Genomic DNA, 26424 nt, shown 5'->3' with positions numbered 1-26424 from the left:
CATATAATACTTTTAGATTGAACCAAATATTTTCATGAATACAGACTCTCTTCATCCATGTAGGAAACCGTATTGGTGAGCAGCGGGTTGGCAATGAGTAAATGCTGCTCAGCAGGTCAGACGTGTACAGCCGGAGAAAGATCATGAAATTTAGCTAGTATACTAGGCAAAACACAAATCTGGAAAGGAGATGATCTACATTGCAATTTTTAAAAAATTCTATATATACTCAGAGATCTAGTACAGTACACATACACACAAGGAACATAAATATCTTCTGAGAGAGTTTCAATAGGCTTTACCTTTGAAGTTTTTTTCTTTTTCTTTTTTGGGGAAACAAAACACAACAAAACACCTCCTGTTGCCCTGAACGCTAATGATGGAAGACTGTTGCTATGGTGATGCTAATTTCAACACTGTTGCCTGTGGACTTCACATGAACTCGCTGTTTTAACTTCTGCAAATGTCATTTACAAAATGAAAACCCATTAATGATTAGCCAGGGCACAATGTTCCACTTTAATTAGAATAATAAGGAATGCTGATGCACAAAATACAGGTTTGTGAATCGCTACTGAGCCTACACTGTCAAAATTAATTACCACGGATGAGGGTTTGGCACTTTTTTTTTTTTTTTTTAAAGAAAGCTTTAGAGTAGAACAGTTGTATTTTGCCTTAAAAGGAATTAAAAACCCTCTGTCTTTTTTAAATTTGAAGGTAAAAAAAAGCACATCTCCCTAGCAGTACACATAAAAACTAACTACAAAGAGCAAAACAAAAGTTAGAAGCTAGGGTCAGATATTTCTGAGTAAGAACTGAAGAAAAGTCAACTAATTGTTCGTTTAGAAAATAGGGTAGGCTGGGTGTGATGGCTCATGCCTACTGTAATCCCAGCACTTTGGGATGCCGAGGTGGGTGGATCATGAGGTCAAGAGATCGAGACCATCCTGGTCAACATGGTGAAACCCTGTCTCTACTAAAAATACACAAATTAGCTGGGTATGGTGGCACGCACCTACAGTCCCAGCTACTTGGGAGGCTGAGGCAGGAGAATCGCTTGAACCTGGGAGGTGGAGGTGGCAGTGAGCCGAGATCGCACCACTGCACTCCAGCCTGGTGACAGAGTGAGACTCCGTCTAAAAAGAAGAAGAAGATGTGGGGGAATGATACAGGTAAGCTATTTGAATATTTCAAAAAATAACTATCTGAGGAAAAAGTGCTGCATATGGTAAATACCTTGATATTAGATATATTTTGATTTATGTGTCCACACAAGGAAATAGAGAACATTTAAACAACTGGGAATAGATAAGAGGAAACAAAAATAAGTTCTATTCTCTCCAATGGTGAAAGATTGAGTTACCTTAAAGATTTTTTTTCTCACCTGCACAAATTTTAAAGCAACATCTGAAGATGAATTGGAAAGAGTATGTTCCATATTTAAATTTGTTTCCACATGGTTTGCTGCAAAGATTGCCTTGGTTGATTTTATTTTCAATGCTCTAAGTTTCCATTCTGGGCCATCCCATAGTCAGTGAAATCATTTTATGTCATTGGTGCAGCCAACAAAAAGTTGATGGTGTTTTTGCTGGATATGGAAGGTGCGAAACCCATTTTTCATGTTACAAAAATCTTCCTACAGGAAGTTCCAAACCTTTTGGATTTGGCAAGATATGATGAAGGGAGATGACACCAATACTTTATATAGTTTCTAGAGTAATCCTTGAAAGACTTGTATTCTGGGTCTTGAGTCAAGTAATATTATAGGGTCTGTAGAACTATCAAATCACCTGTGTTATTGAGGTGAAAGGTGAATTTGTGGTAGCCTTACTTGTCTATCTGATATTAATCCAAGGGTACTGTACTCGGGAAGACAGCTGACATCTGCTGTCAAAAATGTAAAGTAGGAAGTTAGGGTACCTTTGCATTTAAGTTTAAACTTGCATTGCTCAAGAAAAGGTAGGATACAAAGTTATGTAAACAATATCTTTTGCATTTTATCAGCAGATTTTAAAAAACTGGAAGACGACATTACCAACATGTTCATTGCAGTTGTCTAGGTGGTGATGGGCACTTAAATATTTTTTATCTTTTTCTATGTTTTTCATAGTGAACACTTATTATTTTTGTTATGAGAGGGAAAACTTACAAATATTAATTTCTAAATTGTATTGCTCAGACTTCCAGTTTCAACTTGGAGACGTAGAGAGCTGCAAAGAGGTTGCTCCCATACTTGTAGCAAGAAAACTGCTGGACAGATAAATTAAGGACTCTTCATCAACCAATCGGAGAAATGACATCTTAGAACAACCAGAAATCTGGAGAGAGATTGGCCTTCAGCCAGAAGCAGTGCCTGAGCATTTGGATCCCTGGAGCAGATGCCATATAAACTAGTAGGGAGATTAAATTGTGGGGGGACATGTGGGAGCTAGCCTGAGAGTGTGAAGATCCTGAGGGCTACAGTCATAGGTGGAGTCCCAACCTTTTGCAAGCTTTTTCCTTCAGGAACTGTACCTTGCCTTCGCAAGGAGGATGGGAAGAATCTGGAGAAAGCCTCCCCAACACCCTCTGTGTTGCTGACTGGGGAAGGGTCACAGTAGCCAGTCACTATGAATCTGCTTATACCCTTCTCTTCAGAGGAAAAGACATCACATTGCTATAAAGAACTACCCATGACTGGGTAGTTTACAAAGAAAAGAGGTTTAATTGACTCATAGTTCTGCAGGTTGTATAGGAGGCATGGCTGGGGAGCCCTCAGGAAGCTTACAATCATGGCAGAAGGCAAAGGGGAAGCAAGCACATCTTCACATGGCAGCAGGATAGACACAGTGAAGGGGAAAGTCCCACATACTTTGAAACCACTAGACCTCTTGAGAACTCACTCACTATCACGAGTACAGCAAGGGAGAAATCTGCCCCCATGATTCAGTCACCTCCCACCAGGCCCTTCCTCCAACATGTGGGGATTACAATTTGACATGACATTTGGGTGGGGACACAGAGCCAAACCATATCAGGCACTGAGGAAATATCACTGCATTTTAGGGGAAGGAAACACCAGATCTCATCTAGGTGTGTGGTTTTGTTTTGTTTTGTTTTGTTTGTTTGTTGTTGTTGCTGTTGTTTTTCAGCCTTATGCAGGAGAAAGGGCCTCGGGGACATAGACTGAGAACAATGGTGGATATCCACTGCAGCTCCAGGAAGGAAATGGGAGGTTGAAGATACTCTACCTCTGGAGGAAGGGAAAGAAATAATTGTAAAGACCACATCCCCAAGACCCAGGCCAACTGTGTATTAATTCAAACATTAGAGAATGCCTCTGCCCGACACCCAACCACTGCACTAACAAGCTTCCAGTGAGGAAACAGAGTTACCAGAGGATTTGAAGTCTCTGGTGGCCATAGCAACAACAAAACTCAGCAATGACAACCAAAGCAACTACCAACATCAAACACAGCCCAATTCCTAGTCAGATTAAGATAAATTACCATGCCAAAGGTTTACTTACCTCAGTATCTATTACTCTATCTAAGATGCCTGATTTTTACCCCTGAGATACAAAGCATGCCTAAACGCAAGGAAAATCACAGTCTAAAGAGACAAAGCAAGAATCAGAACAAGACTTAAACATGTAACAGTTGTCGGAACTATCAGACAGGAAATTTAAAATAACCATAATTAATATTTTAAAGGCTCTTGAGCTCTATACTGAAATATAGAGCTGGATACTATAAGTGAATCAAACGGAAATGCTAGAAATAAAAAGCCATAACTGAAAAGAAAAATACCTTAGATGGGCTCATCTGTAGATTCAACACAGACAAGGAAAGAATCAGTGAACTTGAATATAGGGTAACAGAAATTATACAAACTGAAAAGCAGGGGGGGAAAAGTGAAAAAAATGCAATTGCAATACAAACACAGTAGGTTTTCAGTATTAAGTAGGGCTCTAGAAAACAGCTATTTTTCAGATTAAGTAACAGTTTGGTGCAATTATGCTGATCAAGTATAAATAACTACAAATTAAAGATTTTACTCAAAGAAGACCTCTGACAAGCAACCAAGTTGGTACAAAGTATTTAATAAGCTAGTGACCATCCAGTTGTTTACAATGATATATTTTGTAATATTTGTTTTAGATTAAGAGTTCTAGGAAATACAAAAAGATCCAGAGTACAAAATAACAAATGTGTTCCTTCTAATGCTCAGAATTAACATTTTGTCTTTGCTCAAAGCTTCTTTTTAAATAAAATACACCATTGAAGATTAAATTCCAATCCTCTTTGATGTCCCCTCTCTTATACTACAACCACTATGATAACTTTGGTGTTTATCTTTCCAGGCTTTTCATTTTAATTTAATTTTTTAAATTAGTCTTTTTTATTTTTGGTAATGCACCTGTACTTCAAAAAGCAAAACACTTTAAAAATTGGCCTTCCAAAATTTAGCATCAGAATCTCATTCACACTCATGGTTTCAGCTACTAGTTATATACAAATAACATGTAAATTAGTAACTCCAACCCAGACGCACCTCCTTCTTTCTTTAGGTGCATACTATCTGTCTACTTTATAGTGCTTTTTGGATGACACCAATCATTTGAAATCCAAACATTTACAATCAAATTGCCACCCTAAATCTGATCTTTCTTTAGAGTTCCCTAACTCACTGTAAAGAATTACCAACTGTGCATTGCCCAGAAATCTAGGTGTGATTCTTTGACATGTTTTGCTTTCTCTTTGTGCCCTTCCTCCTATGATATCTATCCTCAAATCTTGAGGATTTTTACCTCCTAAAAATCTCTCAAATCTATGTCTTTCTCACCATATCCAAACTATCATCATCTTGGTCCAAATCCCATCATCTCTCACCTGACTTTCATCAGTAACCTTCAAACACTTGCATTCATGGGGTCCCCATCCAATTCATTTGCATCAGCTAGAGGACTTTTTGAGCTTTCTCCTCACCTCCTCCAGCACTAGTCACACTGTCCTTTTAATCCCCTGTATTGACAAGTTCCCTCCTGCTAAATTGCCTTGACACATGACTTTCTCTCTCTTTTTGCATTAATATGTATTTATTCTTAGTGTCAATTCCATTATCTATTTCCTGGCTATACTTTGGAGGTATCACGGATGTTGCCCACCAAATGTACCCTTTACATTTAGCAAAGTGTCTGGTGCACATATTCTGATAAATAAACATTTATTGACAAATGAATCAATGAATGAATCAGTCAAGAGTATATCTTTAGATAAAACTACTTGATATTTTTCTTAGGCAAGGAGAATTCAACCATTTAAGTGCATTGGAATTAAAAAGCATTTGAGCATTTGTGAGAAATTCTGAAAGCAATAACAAATAGCAGTTTCTACTTTTACAAATATAACCGAGGTTAAACAAAATATACCAAGTAAAAAATAGCTTAACACTAACTTGGCTAATTATGGGTGAAACTGGTCATTTATGCTGTGACAATGAGAGACACCCTTGGAAACTATGCTTCTTTAATGAATAATAATGGCATTTTATAGTTTTATGCTTTCATTTTAGCATTTGAGAACAGTTCACAAATACACTAATTATTCTCTGCAATGGTATCGTACTCCTATATTACAGGCCAATTCAAGAAAGTAAATCACACAGATTTCAAAAGCATAGGAAAAATTTTTAGATGCCTAAGAAAATACTCTTTACCTCCTGTACCTTGTTATATATGTTTTTATAATCTTAGCTAGATTTTTAATATAGAATTGAAATAGAAATGGAGATCCTTATTTTAGCTCCCTTATGTAAATCATATGCATATTTATGACTTAATTCCTTTATTTTGTGGGCATTATATATATATATATATATCATATATAAAACACAAAATTTACAATAGCTGGTACAATAGCCCCTAATAAATATAGTTTGCTTAATTAATGTAATGAATTCATTAATACATTTTCCTTTTGCAAAACAGAAACAAGCTCGATATTGTGAAGTCCCAGGGTTTCCTCCCTCATCCCAATATGATGGCATCCCACCCCATGACTCTAAGAAGGATGTATATGTCAATGATTACAAAAGTTATAGCTCTTGTCCTGACTTTGTCCCCTAGCTTCAGATCCAAATTTTGAGCTGCACACCTAGATACCCAGTAAGTACCTCAAACTTAAACATGTCTAAACACAAGCAGCTCTAGGGTTTCTAGTTGACAAGCACTTTTTTTGTTTAGACTAAATGTTTTCCTGTTGCTGCTGGAAGTAAAGTATGGCTAATGGGCAGGAATTACTGGAGCGTAGAAGCTCTTCAAGCCACCCTCCGGTGCTGTCAGTGGTGTCTAAGAAATCTCTTTTTTTAAAAAAAAAATTATTGATTTTATTTATTTATTTGTAATTGACAAATAATAGTTTGTATATTTATGGGGTACAATGTGATGTTTTGATCTTGTATATACTGTAGAAAGAGTTGATCAAGCTAATTAACATATCCATTACCTCACCAACATATCATTTATTTTTGTGGTGAGAACATTAAAAATCTATTCTTTAAGCAATTTTGAAATATACGAGACATTATTATTAGCCATGGTTACCCTGCAGTGCAATGGATCACTAAAACTTGATTTTTCCCTACCAAATTTGTTCCTCTTTAGGTACCTGTTCCTGCTGAAAGCCCAGGAGACACCTGGATTGCCCTCTTTCTGACTCTCCTGACCTCCAATGCATCAGCAAGACCTGTGATTGTTTCCAAACCACATTCCCTGATTCCAACCACCTCTTGTGATCTCCACTGCTACCATTATCTAGATCTTATCTACCACCAGGGCTTTCCACACTACTATCTGGTCTCCCTGCTTGCACTCTGTCTCTTCGTATTTCCTCACCCCTAACTAACATGTTCCACGAAATGCATTCTCCACACAGCAGCCAATTATGTCTTGCCAACCTAGTCTAGTCTCAAACTGCGCTATAACAAAGCAACAGCAAAAAACCAAACACCTACAACAAACTTTACCTAGGTTTTGATAAAAGTCAAGGTTTGCATTTCAAAAATTTTCCTCCTTGGAGTTGCAGAAAAGAAAGATTCAGGGCTGAATTTCAGCAACCTTCTGATTAATATTTACAAACTAGTTATATTCTGCTAATTTGTAACAACATTGAAAGTGAGGTTTGGCAATAAGTGTACTTTACATTGTGAACATTAAAAACAAACAAGACATATTGTCTGGCAAAATATTTTTTGCTGTTGTTATTGTTGTTTGAAATTGTGTATATTTGAACTATCTTAAAAGATAATCAGAGGAAGTCCCAGCTAGTTAGACATTTAAAAGCTTGTCTTTTTTCTTTGAAAAGAATACATGAAACTTGGAAATTGGGAAAACCTATTTACTATAATATTCAAGTCAAAGAATGGAGAATTGCCCAATTAGGGTTTATATAAAATTAGTTTTCAAATTAAAACAAAGCCCAGACTAAATTATATCTTTATAATGTATAACCCTTAAGAGTGGTTTATATATCTTCTGATTTGTTTATAAGCAGAAGAGTTGCTGCATTGTTCAGTATCATTTCCCCATATTTCACAGGGAAATGAAGCTCAGAGGGTAATAAAGTTATGTAAGGGCATACATACTATTTTATAACATCTATAGAATTTACATCTTTGGACTCTCATGCCTACATTTAATTTCCTATTGGTTTATTATTTCATCTCTGCCTGACTTCCATGTTTTATATCCCAAATTAAATTTTGCACAGATTTCCTTATGTATATTATTACTCTATAAAATGGCAATAATCTGTTCACTATAGCCAACACTGTTGCTTAATCATCTTTGTAATTATTTGACCATTTCTCTATTTTTGTTTTGTAATACACATATTTAGGAAAGACAAGTAAAAAAAAATCCTAAATTGACAAAGTACTATGAATACATTAAATAGAAGTTGGTGCAGTCAAGCATGACTCTCTGAATAAAGTTATCAACTTTGAGAAGTGTTTCCAACAACCGTAAGTACTTTTTTCTTCACTCCACTCTTTGTAAAACTTGGTGATAAAGGTGTTCACCATGGAACTAAAAGTTATGTGGATTAAAATATTGCTGGTCTGGGACTCATGCTTCCCCAAGCAATATTGATTTGCTGGGGGATTTTTTTTCTGCTCTTATTCAGTGTTTTCAATTTAATATATTTTATATTTATGTTGCTTTTTTCTGATGTTTTATTGAATTAATTCTATAGTTTCCAGGCCACAGCTACTACTGTAAGGGTACGGCCCATACTGTCAGTTCTATTATTCAGTGTTCCTCTGCTCATTTCAGATCCTTCAGAGGCTGCTATTTTTACATGTTCTATTAGACATCAGGACTTTTAGGTTTTAATTTTAAAGAAGCGTTCCACATTTGAGCCCTCTGATATACCCTGAGTTATAGTTACAGTTACAGTTACAGTCAGATAACTTCTCAGAAAAAGTGACTTTGTAGTTTGAACATGTTTTCTCCATCCTTCCATGTTAATTTTTTCCAGTTCACAAGTGAAAACAAGATTAGTATGCTCTGAATCTACCAGCCAGTATGTTTCATCTTCCACCTCAACATTGAGCTGCTTCCTTTCAGCTTATGCATCTTTTTAAACAATACATTCAAGGACTTGGAATATAATTGGCAATTTTGTTGATGATGAATGAGGCTGAGCGATATAATGATGCCTTTTGCTACTCTATACTGCCTTCACTAAAAAGAAATGGCTTGATGACTAAGAGTATATGAAATATGAGTTAGAGAGACAGCTCTAAGGTCCCTGATAATAAAGCACCTTTAAAAAGATATCATGAGATATTTCCCCCTCCAAAAAAAAAAAAAAAAAAAAAAAAAAACCCAAAAGCTATATGTGAAAAAATAAATCGGCTCTCTTTTATCAATATCAGGCATCATGCAAGTAAAATCTTTTGTATGTATCTGGTAATGATATCTAATATTTCACAGAGAAAGGGAAAAACTGGTTGAGTATACTAAATGCTAAACTTGAAGTCTTTTCTTTCCTATTGGATACCACTACAGCTCTGCCTCAATGTATGTCTTAGGATTTACCACTTACCTTACTCCAACATTTTTCAAGATCTATTAAGACAGTGGTCCCCAACATTTTTGGCACCAGGGATGAGTTTTGTGGAAGACAATTTTTCCACAGACTGGGAGGCAGGGGGCGGGGATATGGTTTCGAGATGAAACGGTTCCACCTCAGATCATCAAGCATTAGTTTCTCATAAGGAGGTCACAATCTAGATCCCTCACATGCATAGTTCACAATAGGGCTTGTGCACCTACGATATTCTAATGCCACCACTGATCTGACAGGAGACAGAGCTCAGGCGGTAATGGTCACTTGCTCACCACTCACCTCCTGCCGCACCAGCCCATGGTCCAGAGGTTAGGGATCCCTCTATTAAGACATAGGCTTACACGCATTCACTGAACAATGCTGGCTCCTGAAGGCAGCTTGGGAGTTTTGATAGAAAGAGGATTTTAAGGTGTTTTCTTAAGATATTCTCACAACAGTTTTGGTAACAGGAGCTACTAAAGGAATATATTCACTTAAAGATGCTTTCTTCAAAACAGTAACTTTCAAAGATTCATAGTTTATAGCATAATCTAGCCAGGCAATCAACCCCATCAAGTATTTTTTCTGCTCTCAACAAACTGAAATATAGAAAATAAATGAACTGCTAAAAAATTGCTTCCAAATATAATTTAATCAACTGTAATACCAGTGGGGCTATCTAGAATTTAAAAAAAAAATGGAACTTCTTTATCCGTTATTGTCTATTTTTTAAAAAGTATGTATGTATGTATGTATGTATGTATGTATGTATTTATTTATTTCTAGATGGAGTCTTGCTATATTGCTCAGGCTGGTCTCAAACTCCTGGACTCAAGTGATCTTCCTGCTTCACCTTCCCAAAGTGTTGGAACTGCAGGCATAAGCTGCTGTACCCTGTCATCTATCTTTCTGTGTGTGATTTTTTTTTTTTTTTTCTTTTGAGGTGGGAGTCTCAACTCTGTCGCCCTGGCTGGAGTGCAATGGTGCAATCTCGGCTCACTGCAACCTCTGCCTCCAGGGTTCAGGTGATTCTCCTGCCTCAGCCTTCTGAGTAGCTGGGATTACAGGCATCTGCCACCACACCAGACTAATTTTTGTATTTTTAGTAGGGACGGGGTTCACCATATTGGACAGGCTGGTCTCGAACTCCTGACCTCAGGTGATCCGCCCACCTCAGCTTCCCAAAGTGCTAGAATCAGAGGTGTGAGCCACCATGCCTGGCCTGCCATCTATTTTTTTAAAATAAGCATACCTATTGGGATCATAGCTTAGTTTCCAGTGCTTAATCATCAAAATCAAAACAAATGATCAGGTATTTATGATTATTTTTATATGCGAGATAGATAATACATGCTAGGGATGATGCAAAGATGCATAAAGCACAACTGTTGTCAGAGAGTTTACAGCCTAATTGAGGAGACAAGGGATCTGAAAATTAACAAAATATTTCAAAAGTTACACAAGAAAGAAAACTTGGGGTCTTACCTGGGAAATCATAGAGGCTCTTGCTGTTTCTAGGATCTACTTAAAATAAGGTTTAAAAATTAATTATTACTTATATAATTTTAAATGTAGACATGTATAACTGTTATATCACTTCCTAGTCCTGACCCTGGCCTTTTCTTCGACTTGTGATTTCCCAAAACTTGGGACAACATCTTAAGGAAAAATATGTGAGCCCACTCATCCTCCTTTTATTCCCTCTTGCTCATGGCAAAGATAATTTTTAAACTAAAATAAACACAAATTGTGTAAGTACAACATTTGGATCTCACATCAGACTCACACAAATCCTAGATTCTTATTTAGTACCAATCTTCATTAATGATTGAAAGAATTATAGGGAAGTGCTGGGCACAGATAGAACATTATTTCCCTGGGGAACCTGAAATAATCAGACATGTCTTTCCAAAATATCCCTGTTATTTCCCGTTATGATGTGCTTTGGTTTCATATTAACAGATACGTTTTTAAAAATGTATACAGAAACACTGAAAGGAAATCATTTCAGTCTCAAAAGTTTTCCATGTTATAATTTGTCAATTACAAAAACAGAAAAATGCTCATGTGGCTATGCCCTATTCTCCAGCCAGCCATGACTCATAAATCCAAACATTCCGGGTTTATTGACAATAAGCTATCTAGCCAGGCCAGGTAGAGTCAACTAAAATCATTTTATAGATAGGGACTTTCAGGTACCTTTCCTCTGGTTAACCACTATTAACAAGATTAACAAGAAGGTCTGGGAGGTCATTAACATGTTTATAAAGTGGTCTATTAAGGTCATTCATTCCCTTCACATCCCCCAGGGAGTAAGTCACAGACCTGCTGTTAATACCCTTTATTCTCTTTCTTTTCCTTTACTTCATCTTCTTTCTCTCTCTCTCTCTATATATATAAAATATTTGTGTGTATGTATAAGTATGTATGTGTACATATAGATATATGAGTAAAATGTACACAAATTATTTTTAATTGGATGTATAAAGATATTTCCAACCTTGAACTTTTGCTGTGCCTGCTCAGCCCCTCCTGCTCCATCTAGGGTTCATTCTTATCTATTACTTGACTTTTTTTTGGTAGAAAAGTTCTTGTAATATTGATATAAGTAGGAGTGAGAGAAAACAATTAATCTAGCCTTTATTTGATACAGCACTTGTATTTACATATTAACACAGGGTACCTACATTTTTCATATAGAGATTTTTCTCTTCTACTTCTCCTTCTTCTTCTTCTTCTTTTTTTTTTTTTTTCCTAGAGACAGAGTCTTGCTGTATTGCCCAAGCTGGAGTGCAGTGGCACAAACATGGTTCCCTATAGCCTCAACTTTCGGACCCCTGTGATCAAGCTATCCTCCTGCCTCAGCAACCTATGCGCCTGGGACCAAAAGCAGCACATGCCACCATGCCAAACATTTTTTTTTTTGTAGAGACAAGGTATCATTTTGTTGCCTGGGCTGACTTCAAACTCCTGGACTCAAGTGTTCCTTCTGCTTTGACCCCCCAAAGTGCTGGGATTACATGCTTGAGACACTGTGTCTGGCTATATTCAGACAGAGATTTTTCTTAATCTTCAGAAAACATAAGCCATTATTTATCTTCAAAACCATATTAATTGCCCAGATTGGTTTTGTAATTTTGAGTCACTATAAGAGAAAGTAAGAGAAACACTTCTTTTGAACCATGTAGTTATAATGATAAAAAATAAAGAATAAAGAATATCATTCTGCAATAATGAATATCATTTCACAATAAGAATAAAGAATATCATTCTGCAATAAGATGAAATGTTCTGCATGTAATACATGGGCAGACTCAGTGCTTAAGGCTTGGGGAAATTGTGACTTACAGCCACAGACCATATATATTTGCCTATTAATGCTAGAACCATAGGCCTCTGGCTTAAGGGAAGGATGAGACTATCTGCTCTGGAAGGGGGGCAGTGGTGTCAAATTCAAGGACATGCACAAATGTTGCAAAGGCTCCTGCAGAGCACTTCTTGTCCATCTAAACTGACCATGCCCTACCTTTCAAAAAGACTTACAATTGAGGTTATGAAGAGAAACACATTCTATGACATTTATTAAGTATGGTCTTGGCCATAGGAAGCCCTGATGGAGGTGATGGAATGTGACTTAGAAATCCTTTGCTTTTCTGCTCCATTGGTCTATATGTCTGTTTTGGTACCAGTACCATGCTGTTTTGGTTACATGTAGCTTTGTAGTATAGTTTGAATTCAGGTAGTGTGATGCCTCTAGCTTTGTTCTTTTTGCTTAGAATTGTCTTGGCTATACAGGGTCTTCTTTGATTCCATATGAAATTTAAAATAGTTTTTTTTTTTTCTGATTCTGTGAAGAAGGTCCATGGTAGTTGGATGGGAATAGCATTGAATCTATAAATTACTTTTGGCAGTATAACCATTTTCACTATATTGATTCTTCCTGTCCATGAAAGACCTCAGAAATAACACCACACATCTACAAACATCTGATCTTTGACAAACCTGACAAAAATGAGCAATGGGGAAAGGATCTTCTATTCAGTAAATGGTGCTGGGAAAACTGTCTAACCATGTGCAGAAAACAGACACTGGACCGCTCCCTTACAACTTATACAAGAATTAACTCAAGATGGATTAAACACTTAAATGTAAAACCCCAAATCCTAAAAACCCTAGAAGAAAACCTAGGCAATACCATTCAGGACATAGTCATGGGCAAAGACTTCATGACAAAAACGCCAAAAGCAACTGCAACAAAAGACAAAATTAACAAATGGAATCTAATTAAATTAAAGAGCTTATGCACAGCAAAAGAAACTATCATCAAAGTGAACAGGCAATCTACAGAATGGGAAAAAAAATGTTCAATCTACCCATCTGACAAAGGGCTAATATCCAGAATTTACAAGGAACTTAAACATATTCACAAGAAAAAGACAAACAACCCTATCAAAAAGTGAGCAAGGGATATGAACAGACACTCCTCAAAAGAAGACATTTACATGGCCAACAAACGTGAAAAAAAGCTCAACATCACTGATCATCAGAGAAATGCAAATGAAAACCACAATGAGATACCATCTCACACCAGTCAGAATGGCGATTATTAAAAAGTCAGGAAACAATAGATGCTGGCGAGGCTATGGAGAAATAGGCACACTTTTGCACTGTTGGTGGGAATGTAAATTAGTTCAACCATTGTGGAAGACAGTATGGCAATTCCTCAAGGATCTAGAACCAGAAATACCATTTGGCCCAGCAATTTCATTACTGGGTATACACCCAAAGGATTATAAATCATTCTACTACAAAGACACATGCATACATATGTTTATTGCAGCACTATTTACAATAGCAAAGACAAGGAACCAACCCAAATGCCCATCAATGATAGATTGGATCAAGAAAATGTGGCACATATAAACCATGGAATACTATACAACCATAAAAAGGAATGAGATCATGTCCTTTGCAGGGACATAAAACTGGAAGCTATCATCCTCAGCAAACTAACACAGGAACAGAAAACCAAACACTGCACGTTCTCACTTACAAGTGGGAGTTGAACATTAAGAACACATGGACACAGAGAGGGGAACAATGCACACTAGGGCCTGTTGGGGTTTGGGGGTTGAAGGGAGGGAACACAGAGGATGGGTCATTAGGTGCAGCAGACCACCATGGCACACATATACCTAGGTAACAGACTTGCACATTCTGCACATGTATCCCAGGTTTTTTTGGTGTGTGTGTGTGTGTGTGTGTGTGTGTTTTAGAAGAAAAAAAGAAAAAAGAAGAGGGTAGATCTCATTTTAATTGATTTAGACCAGAATGAAACATTTTAAAAATCTAAAAAAAAAAAAAAAAAAAAAAAGAAAGAAAATAAATACTTTGCTTTCTCAGCCTGCAGGGAGAGAGAAGAGTGCTTACATCAAGACTGGCCAAGTTTTTGTTTCATTTTGTTTTTTGTTCCCCTTTATTGCCCAAAGCAGGAAAGAGTAACTTAGGTCTCTGCAACTTGATAGGGCAGATATGCCAAGGAAAACCCACCTAACAGTTCAGGGAAGGACTAATAGAGTAGTTTTGGTGATGCCCAAGATGGCAGCCTCGCAGTGGTGGATTGGCCACATTTGGTTATACAAATGGCCAGTTTTCAACCAAAAATATTAGAAAGTTGAAACAGCTAGAAGCAATAGCTGAGATGATGATGATGATCTTATTTGATTTATTTATTTTTATTTGTATAAATTTATGAGGTACAAGCGCAGTTTTGTTACAGGGATATGTTGCATAGTGGTGAACCTGGGCTTTTCGTGTATCCAAAGTAATGCACCTTGTACCCATTAAGTAATGTCTCATCATCCACCAGTCTCCCAGCATACTGCCCTTCTGAATCTCCAATGTCTACCCTTCTGATCATGATGATTTTAAGTATCAATTCTCCCCCCTCCCTTTTATTAGAATGACTTGGGTAAGCCTCCAACTTTTTTGAATCTCAGATGTTTCTTCTCTCTTTTTAACATACATACATACATACATACATACATACATACATACATTTATTTTGAGATGGGGTCTCACTCTATCACCCAGGCTGGAGTGCAGTGGTGTGATCTCGGCTCACTGCAACCTCTGCCTCCCTGGTTCAAGGGATTCCCCGTCCCAGCCTCCTGAGTAGCTGGGACCACAGGTGCGTGCCACCACATTCAGCTAATGTTTTGTATTTTTGGTAGAGACGGGGTTTCGCCATGTTTGCCCAGGCTGGTCTTGAACTGCTGAGCTCAAGTGATCCACCCTCCTTGGCCTCCCAAAGTGCTGGGATTATAGGCATGAGCCACCACGCCCGGCTGATAGCAACTTTTTCTTTATTTTATAATAATTGGAGTTGTTATAAGGATTAAATGGGAAGATACAGATGAAACACTTAGTCTGTCATTTAGCACATAGTAGGCACACATTAAACTTTGCTTTTCTTCCTGTGTAGTATATTACATGGACTTAACTATGAGATGTACTGTTTACAGAAAACTCATGAACAAGAAATAGTGACCAAACCAAAAGGAAAGAAAACAACTAAACAATTCCTTCTAAAGCAAAAAAGAAGCAAGTTAAAAATTACACATTGCACTGACCATCTGACATGCAATGGCTTTGGGGACCAAGGTGGATGTGGATAAGCTGAGAAAGAAAAACAGAAAAAAGCAGTTGAAAGTTTCAGGAAGAGCAGCCAGGCTTCTCAGTTTCATCCCCCCAGGAGTTAATGGTATCACAGAAAACGTGATCATTTGCCGAATGCCGACAGTGAGCTAAGTCTCATCTAGGACCTGCTCTTAGAAGCTTTCCAGAGTCAATATCCAGAGATACTGTTTTTCTATCTTGTACAACGGTTTAAAAAATTTGCAACCTGACAGCACTGATTTATACAATGCACTCACAGTCTTTTTCTTTAAAAAAAGAATACACACACACACACACACAGAGAGAGAAAGAGAGAGTGTGTGTTAACGTGTTAACATCTTTCCTGAAAAAAGTATTTAATGCCCTCTCCCTACCTCCTACTCCCCCACCCTATCCCCTGGAATGAAGGAGGGGAAGACTGAATGGAATTTGGAGTTTTCCCACTGAGAAAGGGGCATTTTCTGCAACCAGGTCAGTGTTCAAAGGACTAATGCTCTAAGGAAATTATCCAAAGAGGAGAGAGGCAGTTCAGGGTTATTAAGTTATTTTAAAACATTGCCTGGGCTGTTGCTGCTGACCTTTGTGAAGGGAACAGGATGCTGCTTCCCAGGGGAACAGAATAAGAAGCAATTAGAGAAGCCTAGGAGAGGCTCGGGAATGTTTGGGAATTCACACATACCCCAAATTACGTGGGAACGCTAAGAATGAAAATAAACTAATTTGATTAGGGACATATTTGGGTTCTAGAAAATATTCTAAAAATGCAGCTCACACTGTACAGCTCTGTGAGTGTTTTCTTACAAACCTGAACACTCAGTATCTAATAGAGGTCAATAAGACCTCAATCCAGTTTCAGTGGAGAGGAGAGCCAGTTAACATTTAAGTAATATTCCTTATGTGTCACAAAGTAGAATGGGTGTCACGTTAAGCAAGTGGCTTAAATGAACAGAGTTGGGATATGATACAGCTGTTTCAAATGCAGATTTATTTGATGCGACTACTGGTTTTTTTTTTCTAACACGTGATTATGTAAGAAAGTGCATGTTTAAGAAAGTTAGAAAAAGAAAATGGGGGAAACAGCTGAAATAATTTACTCTTCTTCTTTTGGATAAACCAACTTGAATATGTTCTGTGATCATTCTCACATTTCCAAAAGTGCCATGGATGAGGCAGGGAATGCTATACCATGTGTATTATAATAGATGATTATTTTGCCCATACACACATTAAATTTTAGCTGCCACATGTATAGGTGTATGTATATATGTTACCACCTTTCCACATTCCATATGCCATATTGATGACATTCTGTTAAGACTCAGTGGCTACTGTATCCTGGCCCAAAAAGTAGGTCCTGTTCACAATGCTCAGTGAAAAACAGTAGCTGATCAATTTAAAGCTCTATTGACCACTAGAAAACCAGAAGAAGCCTCAGGAATGATATTGAGGAAAAACAGACTCCAGTTCTACTGAAACAAAGCTAGAGCTGACAGTGGTCCCAGGCATTATCTAGTTCAACCTTCTCATTGAGGTTGAGCTAAGTTATACTCGTTATCATATTGTTATATCCAGAACTCAGGTTTTGGTATGAACCATTCATACATCCATGCTAAGGACTGTCTCTTAGGCACCAAACTGTAGGAGCTATAAAGAAACTCTATCAAATACTCAGCATGCTTTCTAACACTAAAGTTCATGTCTAGAGGGCATGAGAGATGGATTTGAGTGGTAAATCTAAATTGACACACAAATAGTAGAAGATTTTTTTGAAGGTGAAATGAGTCAGCAAACTGAAAAGCACATAGAATTACTGACATATGTTCATGAATTCATTCAAATATTTACTGAGTACCTGTTATCTGTGAGGCACAATGCTAGAAAAAAGAGATAACAACACCTATCCTCCTGGAGTCTGTTATTTCAGTCAAGGTGATACAAATCAGCTTATGAAACTACAAAAAAGGATGTGAGGGTTTTTTTCACGAACCTATGAGACACAGATGATATCAACATCTACATCTTCCAACAAGATCCACAAAACCAAAGGCCAGACTAGTACTCTGCACAACACTATGGCACCCCTTTCAGTCTCTCTCAGTTAATATCTTAACCTGAATTGTTTTCATGATTATATCATCAATTATGTATTACCAACAATTCCTTCATTGTGGTTCCATAGCTTAATGAGACTCAGGTAGTGTGACCTTTGAAACCATCAAATGGCAGAGGAGAAAACACAGCAGAGAAGATTGACCTCTGGGTTATCTTTGTGTACTAAAGCCTTTTGAAAAGTCAGAGCATCAGGCTTTTGGTAGTGATTTCAAAAATTTAATTACCCTGAGATATTCACCAGCATCCTCAAAGACTGACAGGTCAAATTAGACAGCTGATTCTCTGTTGCTTCCACTTCTCATCATCAATAGTGCTAAATAGTTAAGTAAAACATTTAATATTATTTGTCCTTTCTATCCTGATGAGATTGATGGTGCAATAAGAATCCTCAAGGGCGGTATGAAGATTCATTTTCACTTCTGTGGAAAATGATCACAAACAATTTCTATTTCAAAGTCAACATTCACAAAATCAGAAAATGTTAGTACTGGAAATGACCTGTGATATCATGTCATTCTGCTTCCTTAAATGATAGAGGGAGAAACTGAGGCCCACAGAAAATAAGCAATTTCTCATTGGTCAAGTATTAATAGCTAGGTGACAGTAAAGCTGGAACTAGAATTCAAGTCTTATGATGCCTAGTCTATTTAAAATTTCCCCTATTTAACGTTGTCTTAGGTGCTAAAAGGTATATTTTGAAGAAAAATATACACAAGAAGGATCTTGCCAGAAACAGCACAAAATTATATACTACATGATGTGTTCATATTGTATGAAAGATTATGACAAAATTCAACCAATTTTCAAACCCAATGTCAGAAGACTTGTATCATTCTTAGAAGAGTGAGGTGTCTGGAATAAGAAATCAGGAAATGTTTTTACGTTGATATCATACTCCAATTTCTTTATAATAAGAACCCATCTCATTGGCAGAAGACGCGTCTACTGCAAACCAGCCAACACAGGGATATTTAACATGTTGATTGCTGTTAAGGCTAAGATGTAGTTAGGCACTGCTCCCTCTGTATATAAATACAGGTACTGAAATAGCAATCAATATTTTGAAAGAACAAATCAACCAACCAAAACTTGAATTGGAGCAATGCCTGGCACCAACAGGAGCTAGAGCAAGAATGAGAGCAAGATATGCTTTAAGCACGGAACATATTTGGAATCTGAAAAAATTGCCATGAAAGTAGTAATAGAGGCAATATAGTAGGGGGCAGGGGAAGGTGGTGTCAAGATTCAGATGCTACTGGAGTTAGGGAAACACTGGTACTAAAAACCAGAGCAAGAGCCATGAGTTCAAACCAGAATGTAGACCAACAGGATACAGAAAGCCACAAATACCAAAAGGTAAATCTAGACAGATGGCCACAGTTCCATGCAGAGAGTCAAATACTCATACTAATAGAGCTGTAGGAATGGTAGGCCATAAGAAGACAGGACAGTCAGAACCCAAATCAGCAATTTTGTCAGCACACACAGCAACAGTAATAAAAAAGGTTGACTGAAGCAACTGTTAACTTCATCCAGTAAGGTTTTATATCGCATTTTGCTAAGCAGGAAGCAGCAGAAAGTTGTGAGCAACTCAGATGCAATAAATGGTTGTGGAAACGTGCCTGAGATTGAGAGTGAAGAGAAGGGTCGATCAAGGTCATCAGGCAACATATACAGCAACGTATATACAATATTCAAAATTGCCAGCAGGAAAAGATAAACACTCCTTTGGACATGAGTTGCTTCTTGAGCATTGCATGTAAAAAACAAAAGCTGAACAGTTAGCAAGTTCCCAAGAACCTCATCTTTCACTCTTCTGTGAAGGGCTTCAGCGATATTTCAAAAGGGAACCTGATGAAACGCATTACTGCTGATTGAGTCAGCAGGTTTACTCCTGAGTTTCATTAGTGAATTCTTCCCAATATTTAGCAACCACAGCGTCTTTGAAGGAGGAAAGGACCAGCTTGTCTAAAAATCAAATCCTTCCTAAGGGACAGCAGGCAGAAATATAAGGTCAAACACTTCAGCTGGTATTACAGAAAAGTAGCAGAAAACTAACCTCTGGCTACAACTAACATATGTAGAAGAGGTTATGACCTCAATTGATCTCTCCATCTCTGCACCAATGGGAGACAGCAAATAACATTTACTTTCTTCATGAGTGAGTGGAAACTAGAGACGATGCTAACAAATTTCATAACCAATATTTGAGCCAGTCTAGTCACGACATCCCAAAGAAGATATAACAGAGCTGGAAAAGATCCAGGGAAAAACAACTAAGATAATCAAGGGGAAAGCTTATCTTTCAGTCAAGGACAGACTAAAAGACTAAAAAGGATTAGAATTTCTCAGAGTGGGAAGATGAAAATGAAAAGCATTAGTGGGGGGATGTGAGGCTAAAGTCGACTCTGGACAAAAATAAATGTCTTTGCTGAATTTCAAAGAATTTAATTGAGGCCATTCCTTGAGGTCAAAGGATGCAGATTCAAGAGAAATTGAAATGCCTGTATTTATATAGAAGTCGGTACATTTATGGAACATATTATTATTAAGACAAAACTGAAGTGGGGAATAGGAAAAGCTTGACACCATTGGATAAACTCACTGCCAGTTGATTTACAATGCATTATTAAGACGTGGTCATGATGTACCTGAATTTTTTAGGCAAAATGCACTAGGTTACCTGACAAAACAACCGTTGGTATCTTCGTCTAGGACAGAGTTCTGGGCTAGTTGCCCTGCTGGTCTGACCCAGTGTGGTATTTCTTATGCTTTTATTATGACATCTATGCTGGAACATCCTGCATGCATGTTTGGGATTCCTAAATTCTTCTGACAGTCCAGAACACAGACGAATAATTTTCTAACTCATTAAGAAAGCAAGAGAGCCCCAGCTCTTGGCTCTGTTTGGTTTACCCATATGGGAGCATGCAACATAAAAAGGTGAAAGAAATCCTAACAGAATGCAGCAGCTGGTTAAAGGCTATTATATTGAAATTTTCATGAGTTTGACAGTAGGCCAAAAAACTACAAAATGGCAGAGAGTAGAAAAGGCAGTTGTAACAGGTTGAACATTGTTGGTGATTATTTTTTCAGTGGCAATGAAAGCTGTAATCAAATAACCTGAAAGAGATGCTGGCAGGAATAAGGGAGCCCCAAGGGAGAGGGAATATGAAAACTGTAACAATGATGTATGCTGTGGACAAATAAACTAGACAAACATGTAGTTTGAAGTATCAAAATCAAGGTTCTTAGCATCATATGAAAAGCTGATGTCAGGATGCAGGCATAAACACTGCCTGATTTGCAAACTAGAGCAAAAGATGTTAATGACTTAAAATCTCAAGAATGAGCGCACAATTCAACAACCAAAAGGAACTGTGCTATTGGTATAGAAACCTCTTGTTATGTGGGCGATCCCTTTATCCCAGCATTGAAAAGAAAAAGTTATAAAGCATTGAAAACATAGCCAGAGAAGACACCTGGTTTTGCAGCTGAGCATCTGTGGTAAAAACTCTTGACTGGAAGTCAAGACACACAAGATAAGAAAGAGGAAAAACGAGGACTGGTTGAAGCATTGTCACTGTAAACTTATTTTTGTTCTTTTTAGACCAATATGGCATCTCAGATTATGAATGGCATTAAGCTGTGCATAAAGTCCACCGAATCTTGTACCTCAAATTAATTTGCTTTCAACAGAAAATTTTAGATAATAGTAATGGCTAATAAGACACAAGTGCCATTAATCATCTGCTTACTGACAATGTTCATTTTATAAACATGTGTTTTCCCTATAGTACAGTTTAACATTTTACACTTATATTTGAGAAATTATATCATCCCTAATTTCAAACATTTATAATTGTAGAAAGAATTGCTCTCCATAAGGTTTCAGAGATATTTTTGAGAAATTACGTAATTTCCTCATTCCAAGGAACTGATTATTTCAGAGGCTTTCAAGGTCTCCATACTCACCTTTCTGCAGATTTGTCCTACCTATTTTTCTCTCTCTCTTATCATGAGCCAGGAAGTATAATAGTCCTAAATTATATACCAAGATTTGAGTTCTTTAAAGAGGTGTGGTGAAATTGGAGTGGGTTGACAGGGCATATCTAAAGCTAATTAAACAGTGGAAAAATAAAATTCCTATTTTTTAAAGTAAGAATTTGCATTATATTCATTAAAACAATGAATCTTAAAAATAAAGATATTATCGAACAAAAGCTGAGATCTTAGGTTTTTAAGTTTGGACAGGACAACTGAATGAGTCATACTCATTAAGTCTTAGAGATAAAAAGGATCTTAGATATCATCTAGTCCAACTCTTTATTTTATGAATTAGAAATCAAGGTTTGGCTGGGCACGGTGGCTCAAGCCTGTAATCCCAGCACTTTGGGAGGCCGAGGCGGGTGGATCACCTGAGGTCAGGAGTTCGAGACCAGCCTGACCAATATGGTGAAACCTCGTCTCTACTAAAAATACAAAAATTAGCCAGGGATGGTGGCAGGTGCCTGTAGTCCCAGCTACTCGGGAGCTAAGATGGGAGAATTGCTTGAACCCAGGAGGCAGGGGTTGCAGTGAGCTGAGGTCGGGTTATTGCACTCCAGCCTGGGAAACAGAGTGAAACTCCATCTCAAAAAAAAAAAAAAAAAAAAAAAGAAACCAAGATTTTTATGGGTTAAGTGACTTGCCTAAAGCCATACAATCACCTAATGACAGAGCCTCTAAGACTAGACTGGAGGACTAAAATAAGAAGAAGTTCTCTTTTTCACAGATCTGTGCCCTTATCAATACCATCAACATGGTCTTTAGGTACATGAAGGAGCATTGAACAAATCGGATATGTAGCTGCTCTCTAATTCCACTGAGAAACAGCAAGAGACTAATACACAGAAGGGAATTACAGCTTTTCCGGAATTTGTCTCTTTTTTATTTCCGTTCCCCCACAGAAATGTACTGGGATCTCTAGTAGAAGTAACATCAGGAAGAAGAAGATAAATATATGGGGAAAGGACAATGGGACCGGGGAGACCCTAGGAATCCATGTGAGACCTCTAGTGAGCCCCAAACAAGTAGTCATTTGGAGAATAATAGCTTAAAGGTGTCTTGAATTCTCCAGTGATCCTAAAACCTCATCTATGAAAGGAGAAAAAGAGTCTTTATTTCAGTTCATAAGGGAATTGGATAAAAGTGAGAGCTTTATGAATTGGTTGAAGAAGTAGCAGGTTTCAAACATGTTAGCCAGAAATAAAAATTTGTGAGGACAAAGACACTGATGTAGAAAATCACTGTCCAGAGTTTGAAGAAAATTGTTCCATAAAATATACAGTGGATGTAAGGTAATACAGTGCATGTCTACATCAATATATTATTTCATAAAGCATGTGATTTAAATAGGTATTTAAAATGTATAATTTTGAGTGACTAAATTAATGAATTAAATATAACAAAAATAATAAAATTAAATTCAGAAAATAAGAAAACTTAAAAGCAGAATCAAAGCATACTAAAAAAGAATTTTCAAGTTAAGAGATACCTCATCTGGAAAAATGTAATAAGACAAATGGTAAACCGCTTCCTAAAGTATGTATCTCTCCTGAAAGAGTCAAAAGACTACCTTCACTCCCATTTTTCTGAGTTAACAAAATAGAGACATAAAATCAAATTTCTTGAGGACTATAGTAATGAAGATCTAGGACTGCTGTTATTGCTTTAGAACTGAATTAAGAAGAATTGATGGGCAGTGAAAGAATAAAAACAGATTCAATAAAAGATGGCAGGCGGAAAAAAATGGGAAAACATATAATATTTTTAGTCAGACTCATGGCAGAAGCAAGTTCAAAGACTTCAGTTGGTATTGAAGACTATTTTATGAACCCAGTAAATTGTAATTGTTTCTGAGGTTTCCAACTCAAAGTTAAATTTAAGTAAGACTCTACTGCACAATGGATGAGAGACTGTGAAGGTATCACAATCACTCAATATCCTCTCTCCTCTCTCTTCCATGTTGACCCAATGTATTGTCACTTATATTTCATGCAAAACACTACAGAAGGTGCTTCCAAGTACCCATATTCTTTTGACTGGCACAAATGTTTCCAGAAAACAGTATCATGCTGTTGTTGTTAGGTGACAAATACTGAGTGTTATGTATCAAGAATGAACAAGTAAGCCCTACAAGTCGAGGACTGCTGCTTTCTGCCTTTTCAAAACATGAAGTATTCATTCACCCAAAACAGTTGTGTACATATAACTGTGGAAATCTTCTATCTTTGACTGAAGAAGAAATGTGAGAAATCCCCTAAATAAATGAAATTGTTCTTGCAAAGATTGACTCCCAGTATCAATAAAATTATCTGGAGCTTTTTGTTCTATTGTGAAAAATCCGCCCCCTCTGTCACAAAACACACCATATATCCTGCATTAAATAAACTTTTCTTAAAAGTGGTTCCCCATTGCATCAGCAAATTTACAATGGTAATTTTAGAATAAGTTTTTTATCCAAACTTCCTCAGGAAAAAAAAAGAAATAGGTATTGCAGGCCAGGCTAGTGTCACATTTTAAAAATAAACTCACTTGTGAATATACAGATTAGTCACAATAAATGCTCCTTTAAAAATGTGATACTTCCAACTTACTTGATATAGTAGGGCACTTTGTTTGGCGAGATGGCTCTCTCCCAGGGACCCTGGACAGACGCTGGAAAGGAGGGAGGAAAAAAAGAAAGGCAAGGAGGTCAAATTCATCGCAAACAGGAAAGACAACATTAATCTCCAGAATTACAATTTTACACTGATAGTGGTCTGTTTGCTCAGCTGCCCATGAAGACAGGACGGATTAACCTGCTGTTCTGAAATTTCTGTCCTAATCTAAGTGAAATTGAACTCATTCAGGCACAAAGATAAATGCAAAGGAAAAAAAAAATCCCACAAACCTTTCCACTGCTAAACCTATAGAACAGATAAAAAACTGAATGAGTAGATTGACGGGGTGTCTTGTATGTGTCTCCCTTGAGTGCTTTTTTTTTTTTTTTTATAATACTTCCTGTTGCTGGTTCTCAATATTTTTTACTATTTGATTGACTGGATTTTATTATTTCAGTAGCTGAAATATCCCTGTGTGATATATTTACATTCTAAGTTATTGAAGCTAAAGTAATATGCTTATCCCTCTGATATGCTTGTTTTTATCTTTATTGGTTTAAAGAGAATCCAAATTCACTTACCAAATAGATTCTTAATTTGGGGCCTCAAAATGTCAGCTGACCAGTGTGATCTTATTAGAAAAGGTGACCAAAAGAGGGAATGGCTACTGATATCAGAGTGTAATAAGAAGACTTTTGTTATAAGTGATGAATCCTCTAGGTGAAATTTCGTTTCACGTACTAGGAATTTGTTTTATTATGATTTCACTGTGTATTGGTCAAATGAATGATCTTTGCAGTGTGTTTTTTTTTTTTTTTCAGACTTAAGTTGTAGGATTTCTTCCCTAAAGCTGAACCTCTACGAATATATTTTATATACTGTTTGATCTGATTTTTTTTTTCTTTCTTTAAGACAAAATAATCTTATTGAGGAGGCACTATAACATTTCCTCAACAACATAATCTTCCTCCTGAATATAGTTTTAAGACACTGGAGCTTTAAGAAACACAGACTATTATCAGAAACAGAAATAAAAGCAGCATTCTTATTAACATCTAGCAATTTTATGTGTCTATACTTTTTTCCCTGAATTTTCATTCTGCTAATAATTTGAAGCACAGCTGATGCTGACCATTATTTCCTCTTATGAAAAACTCCCTTTTAAATTAGTCTCACAGTACATTCACTCCGCAGTGTATTGAGATGTAAGAAAACGTCAAAGCTAATATATCCTTGACTACACTGTATAATATGAAAGAAGAGCTTCTAATAAAAGTTAACTTCACCTACTGCCAGACAATTTAAGGGTAATGAAACTCCAGCTTCTTTGTTTTATATAGAGTAATAGAGGGATCAAATCACACAACCTTTAACCAGACATGCTGTTTTGTACCTTGGAAATATGTCATTTAAATGATATAGGAAACGGATTTGTATTTGGCTGCTAATTATGCTTTTTCATTTTGGCAGATGGAAATTTTTAATATGGAGAAAAAAGACATTTAGCTGCTGTTTCGAAGTAGTCCCCGACTTTCAGTTTCTCTCTGTCCTTCTTTCTCTGTTCCTTTCTTTTCCCTTCCTCCTGCCTTCCCTGCTTCCCTTTCCATCTTTGCCTTTTTCATTGTCTTCCCAACTCTCCTCTTGTTCTTTTTTCTTCTGTAGGATACAGCTCTCCTGTCCAAACAAGTTCACAGAGTAAATAAGATCTGATTTAAAATCATGGGCTAAGGCCAGGCGTGGTGGCTTATACCTGTAATCCCAACACTTTGGGAGGCTGAGGCAGGCAGATCACCTGAGGTCAGGAGTTCGAGACCAGCCTGGCCAACATGACAAAACCCCATCTCTACTAAAAATACAAAAAAAAAAAAAAAAAGCCGGGCATGGTGGCAGGCGTCTGTAAT

General features: G+C 37.0%; 1 protein-coding gene across 1 annotated transcript in view; it reads right to left on the bottom strand.

Annotated features, from left to right (window-relative positions):
• DMD (dystrophin) overlaps positions 1-26424 on the bottom strand; it is a 2292995-nt gene that overhangs the window by 181347 nt on the left and 2085224 nt on the right. Inside the window, 1 exon segment of the mRNA XM_026451980.1 lies at positions 24518-24578. Within this exon segment, the coding sequence (XP_026307765.1) occupies positions 24518-24578 (61 nt within the window).

The sequence above is a fragment of the Piliocolobus tephrosceles genome, chromosome 12 (assembly GCF_002776525.5).
Source record: "Piliocolobus tephrosceles isolate RC106 chromosome 12, ASM277652v3, whole genome shotgun sequence".
In the NCBI taxonomy this organism is placed as follows: Eukaryota; Metazoa; Chordata; class Mammalia; order Primates; family Cercopithecidae; genus Piliocolobus; species Piliocolobus tephrosceles.
This window is presented reverse-complemented; position numbering and strand designations above follow the sequence as displayed.